General features: G+C 39.0%; 1 protein-coding gene across 1 annotated transcript; it reads right to left on the bottom strand.

Annotated features, from left to right (window-relative positions):
• Positions 1-4,925: 4,925 nt before the first annotated feature.
• Positions 4,926-6,333, bottom strand: LOC110103035. Its single transcript, XM_020831578.2, has one exon. It carries the CDS (start codon positions 6,331-6,333, stop codon positions 5,476-5,478), a length of 858 nt encoding a protein of 285 aa, XP_020687237.1. The 3' UTR covers positions 4,926-5,475.
• Between the last annotated feature and the right edge of the window lie 226 nt (positions 6,334-6,559).

Genomic DNA, 6,559 nt, shown 5'->3' with positions numbered 1-6,559 from the left:
ATTCTTCTGATGCAACTTCTAGGCATGCATTGTTATTTTTTTACCCATACAACACAAAATAATACACAAACCAAGTAAATATCATAAAAAAAAAAAAGTTCTCTCACCTCTTACTTTTCTAATTCATGTTGATCATAACAATTTACATATTAATATATATGTTTTCTGTATTTTATAAGACTAAAAACCTCTAAATTGCATAAAAAATATCACAAATATTAATTTATTTAAACTAGAATACTAAGAATACATATTAGTTAATATAAAAAATTTAGATGTTAGAAATATAAATACATAAAAATTTCATGATACATTTATAAATTGTTTGGAAAAAACAAAGGCTCTATTAGTTATATACATAGCATGAAAACTTTACATAAAACCCCTCAACTATGCAAATTATAAAAGCTCTCATTCCCATTTGAAAATTTTATTTTGCCTTCAACACAATTGTATTTTATTTCACAATTAATCACTCCTTTCATTGTGATTTGAAGGCTTCAAAAACGATGATATTAAGGTTCAAATTGACAACACGTGGTTCAAATTTTAACAAAATAAGTGGAAAGTTTGAGAACAATTATATTATTTTAACCATACCCAAATAAACTACAGTTGAACTTGAGAAGACAACAACCACAAGCAAAAGAAAGAAGAATAGCTTCTGAAGGATTGGTTGCAGAAAGTTTGAGAACCTACACATTGCAGAAAGTTTGAGAGCATACACATTACTATCATGATTGTTTCCCACTTGAAATCATTTCCTTAGACATCACAATAAAAGCACATGATATTTATGCAACCTAATGTACAAGCATAAAAAAAAAATTAAAAACCCTAGGTTAGGGGATAAATCGATCGCGAGGAGGGAAATCTGGAGGAACTGGACACGAACGGATGACCGAACTTTGGTCTTCGATGCTGACGAACGGACGGCCGGATTTTGACCTTTGACGGCGACGACCGATTGAAATGAAATCGGAGAAGGGGGCGGAGGCACGAAGGGGGCGGGATCGAAAATAAAAAATGAAATGACGGATGGAATGCCAGGCTAAGAAGTTAAAACCGCAACTTTTGGCATTGGTTATAACCGCTGCTATTTGCATCGGTTATAACCGATGCGAAAACCCGATTTTGCCAACAGTTTTCAAACTGCCATTACCAAGTGCTGCGAAAGATCCCATTTTTTGGTAGTGAATTAAGGACATAAAATTAACATATATTCTTTTTGTGACAAGATTTTATTATGTCATCTTCTATTGTTTAATATTAATTTTTTATATAACATTATCTCTACTCCCACGTATAAATAGGGGTTAGAGAGCAAGCATAAGGAATACAACTTACTAGTCTCAAGCTCCCTATTCTATGGTAATAAACATTATATAGAGTTCTCTTCTTCTTTTGTCATCTCTCTCTCTCTCTTTCTCTATTTTTTGGTCAATCTCGCAAGTAAGATTCGAGTATAGCCCACGAACAAATTTAGATTCAACATCGTGACAACGAAAAAACCTAACCCAATCACCAGGCCACCTTCTCTATGAGTGCCATAACATTTTTTTTTAATTTCTTTATTTAAATGTCTTAGGGTACACTATGAGGTAAGATTCTATGATAAAGAAAAAAATCTATATATTTCAATAAATGGCATAATATAACAATTGACAAGAACCTGACTGAAAAGTTCTAGACGACTCAATTAAATTTAGGGTTTGGTTTGAGTTGATCATGAAACATGAAATTGATTCATTTAAATCAATTAGGTTTGGTTTAAATGGTTCATATTGATTAAAAAAACATGAACCTTATAATAAATGGGTTAAACAAGTCATGTTAGGTTCAGTTAAAATATTTTGACTCATATATTCAATGAGTTTTGGCCAAGCATATTTTAATCGAGCTGACTTTGGGTCATTCATACCTATCTTGTCAACATTGGCAAACCTTGAAAAACAACAATAACATCAAACCTTTGTCCCACTATAAATGAAAAAAATTAGGTCAAGACACTTAAACTAAATTTTTAATAAAATAAGCTTTACAATATTTGGATCTAATTTGAGATTAGTATAATATAAATTATTTATATATTACGCTTGTCATGTGTTGGAACATTCACGGCAGTGAAGAGATGTAATATTTAGCGTTTTAGTTTTATACGAAGATCCATCACAGACAGAAAGAAAAGAGAAATGTGCAAGTCATAAGAGATCAATTTTTTACATGGAAATCCTAAAAACTAAAAAAAATATGGCCTTGTCCAGTTAAAATGATTCAACTAATGTTTGTTATTGTTTATAAATGATGCCCTTCCTCGGGGGAAGTCATTGGCTCAATGTACTAAATATATATTATAAAGAGCACATTACATGTTTTGAGTTGGAATAATCCAATAGCATGAGAGCGATCCTCAAGAGAACTTTAGCCTGTGCATTTGATCGATAGGACCATAGGCAGGTGATAGTGGTCAGAGGGCGATTGTGGTTAGAGGGATCATAGTCAGACAATAGAGGACAGAGGGATCATAGTCGAGCGACGGAGGTCATAGAGATCGTACTCGAGCGACCGAGATCAAATGATTGTTGTCGGGTGATAGAGATCTGATGGACCATAGTCAATGGGCAACGGAGGTCGGAGGGACCCTTTCATAGTATGAAGGCAATAGAGGTCTAAGGGACCGTAGTAAGGCGAAAGAGGTCGAAGGGACCATTATCGAGTGACAAAAGGTTAGAGGGACCACAATATGTAGGAAACTAAGGTCAGAGGGACAATAATATGTAGAAAATAGAAGTTGGAGGGACCGTAGTCAGGCAATTAAGATTGAAGGGACGCTATTGGGTGATAGAGGTAAGAGGGACCATAGTTGGCGGATGATGGAGGTTAGAGAGACCATAGTCAAAGAGAGATATAGGTCGGAGGGACCATAGTCAATGAGCGATGAAGTTCAGAAGGATTATTGTCGCACGATAGTAGTCAAGGGTACTATAATTGGTTTGCAATTACAGTCGAAGAGACCGTAATTAAGCAATGAAGGTCAAAGAAACTGTAGTCGCGTGTCTGAAGTTGGAGGGACGTTGTCAGGAGACTGAGATCAAGGGATCATTATCGAGTGACTGAGATTAGAGGGATTGTAGCCAGTTGATGATAGAGGTCGAAGGGATCAGAGTTGGCAGGATATGGAGGTCGAAAGGACTGTATTCTGGCAACGGAGGTCAGAGGGACATTAGTCGGATGACTAAGGTAAAATGGACCATTTTTTAGAGGTAAAAGTTGGAGGGACTATAGTCGGCAAGCAACGGAGGTCGAAATGATTATAGTCAATTAGTGACGGAGATCAAAGGGACTGTAATTGGGCAACTGAGATCAAAGGGACCATTATAGGGTGACAGAGGTCGGAGGGACTATAGTTGGGTGTGGATGTTGAATGGACTATAGTTGGGTGACAAAGGTATGAGGAACTTTGTTAGGAGATAGAGGTCAGAGAGACTATTATCGGGTAACAGAGGTTAGAGGGATCATAGTCTGGCGACAGAGGATAGAGGGACAGTAGTCGAGAGATTGAGGTTGAAGGGACCTTTGTCAAGTGACAGAGATCGGGGGGACTGGAGTAGCTAGGTGGACGATGGAGATAGTAAGGACCGTACTATATGACAGAGGTCAGACAAACCGTAGCCGAGCGATTGAGGTCGAAGGGACTATTGTCGGGCAGCAGAGGATAGGGTTTGAGGGACTGTGGTTGTGCAATGGAGGCCTAAGGGGTCATAATCAGGTGATAGAAGTCGGAGTAACCATTGTCAATTGACAAAGGTCAAAGAGACCATAGTCAGCAGGTGATGAAGGTCGAAGAGACCATAATTACCATTAGATGGAGGTTGGGCGGAGACCAAGAGGTGGAGTCCGAACGAAGGTCCCTCGTGGTGGTCGGGCGAAAACCTAGTAGTGGTGACAAGGCGGCGAGGGTTTGCCGACAAAGGTGTTTGGGTGGAGTTCTAGGACTCTTTAAGCTTGAGAGCTCTCTTGAGTTTCTAGCCTATAGTTCAAGCTTCCAAAAGCCCCTCATCTAGAGAGTGAGGGACTATTTATTGATTTTAAGAGTGACATATTCTGTAAATATAAAGAAGATCTATGTAAAATTTAGAGTGTTCTATCGAATGGCTCATTTCGATTCCCTTAATCATAGAGCATTTGTTCAACAATTAATTGTTTTAATGATATTATAATCAAGCAATCTTGAGCTCGTTGGATTCGTCTCATCAAGCCGCTCGATTCAACTATAATTATGTCATATTTAGATATCATTTCGTCATCCAATTAATACTTTGGAGTTTTCAAATATGCTTAAGACCCTTGATTTTGGTCCATTTGGACTCGAATTGGACCAATTGGGTCGATGGATTAGTCTTAATGAGACGTTCAATTTGACAATAAGTTTGCTATAATTGGAGTTTAAATTGTCCCAAATTTAACTTTAAAAGTTTCCAATTCAAATATGCATCAAGATTCGTGCTCAATCAAATGATTTTGTTCATGAAGTATCAACCCTCATTTCAAAATCGATTCAAATTACTTTTAAGTCAATCTAATCATTTTTTATCAAATCACCTGGACTTAATTTTTGTTTCTAAAACTCAACTAAATCACCATACCAAATTTTTCTAAAATTCTTCATTCAAATATCTTCTGCTACGTTGTTCTACACAGAAAAATATGAAATGAAGATAAAACTTACAAAGAAATGATCTCCTTAAATTGAAGAGCATAACAATAACAAAGTTAATATGAAGCATATTAAATGTGGACAGGACACTATCAATGCAGTTAATGTAAAGCTAAAAATTTATGTTTGATCCAAACCAGACAGAGAGATGGGAAACAAAGAAAAAAGAACATCAACATCAACATCAACATACTCTAGTTGACAGACACTGAACATTGCTCCCTCATCATCAACATGAAACATCTTAAAAAATTTACATACATAGCACTCAAAATTTTCACATTTATATAATATAGCACTTTGAAATCCTCAACGATGAAGTAGAAGTCACAAAAGATCTCACCTGACACGAGGAAGTTGCAACGGGATCTCATTAGGAAGGCATTTGACCTCCTTCCCTCTTCTTCCCTATTGAAACAGAGCTTCCACTGCCACCCAAAACCTATTCACCCACTTCTACTAGCAGTAACACCGTCTTTGATTTCACCCTCAATGACTCCAGAAATTATTCTGTGCGGAGACCGGACGCAGAACGCCATCTGGAGACCACGTCAGCAGTACCGAGCAATATCGAGCCACAGTACCGAGCACAAGGTGACGTTGTGCATTCTGATTGGTTTCCGAACGGCGTTCGGTATCCGCACAGAATAATTAATCCAATGACTCGGCCTAGTTGGTCAGGCAACATGTGAAAGAAGAGTTCTATGTATGTAAATCCCCCAAGATGATATCAGAAGAAACGATGACCAAATTACAGTTCAAAAGGTGCTTCTGAAGGCCTGGATGAGCAAGGAGAAGCCAAGAGTTTCCTTCTCCTCCAACCACAGCCTGGTCTCAAGCTTCCTCCGCTGCCTGAACAAGAACACAGCATGGCCAGCCAAGCTGCCAAACCACCAGCCATGCATATCCCACATCATATCCACTGGCAATCCATCAACAAAAATAGTCTCATTGCCGCGAAAATTCCAGTTCAGTTTCACCACATGAACCACTCTCTTCTTATCAATGGAAACCAGCAGCTCTGCTTCTTTGCCATCCCACCCACCTTCTCTACATCTTATACTGATCTCATGATCCTTCCCTGCCTCGCCAAACTTAGCTCTAGTAATGGAGTTAAGTGAGCGTCCAACCACTTCTTCCCTCCTGCACAGCAATGAAAACTCTGCAATTGGGAGATTCTCATTACTCCTCTTCAGGAACTCCCCACTTTTGTCTCCGAGAAGCAGAGCAATTTCATCGTCGATAATGAGTGCAAAGTAGAAGTTCTCAGTGGGTTCAGGTCGTCCCTGTTGGTATCTGGCAGCTGAGAAGTCCCAGTGGAGAGAACCGGAGGAGGAGCTGGTGAGGAAGGAAAGGGTGCCTTTCTTCTTCCTCAGCAGCTGGGAATCCATTGAAGTGGTCTTCCATGGATTGTTGAAGTCAAGATTGTCGTCCACGGTAATTGAGAGGGATGGGTCTGTTTGGTTCATGTACCAGGTGAGCTTGCTTATGAGAGGCTTGCCGGAGGTGAGCCTGGCTCTGAAGATGGAAGTGATTGTGGGGGTGTTTCCGGCGGGGGCGGCGGCGGTGGTGAGTTTGATAGAGTGATTGCTGAAGCAGGAGGAAAAGTTTCTCATGGCGGATTTACAACTATCTCTGGTTTATGATTTCTTCTGTATACAGTTCATCTCAGATTCTGAAATTGTGAGATCAATGGAAGAAGAAGAAGAAGAAGACAGAAGCGAGGTATAAGCTTTGGCTTGTGAGTATAGCAAGAGGAACTCCGCACGCCATTGAAATGGTATCTCTATGACAGAGAAGGCCGAGAAGCTTTTATTAGAGGAATGGGTGGAGAGTTGGTGG

Source organism: Dendrobium catenatum, unplaced genomic scaffold (genome assembly GCF_001605985.2).
Source record: "Dendrobium catenatum unplaced genomic scaffold, ASM160598v2 fragScaff_scaffold_223, whole genome shotgun sequence".
Classification (NCBI taxonomy): Eukaryota; Viridiplantae; Streptophyta; class Magnoliopsida; order Asparagales; family Orchidaceae; genus Dendrobium; species Dendrobium catenatum.
Note: the sequence above shows the minus strand (reverse complement) of the source record. Positions and strands in the feature narration are given on the sequence as shown.

What these genes read in the sequence shown, in the direction of transcription:
- LOC110103035 (XM_020831578.2), bottom strand. Translation starts at nt 6,333, where the DNA reads ATGAGAAACTTTTCCTCCTGCTTCAGCAATCACTCTATCAAACTCACC.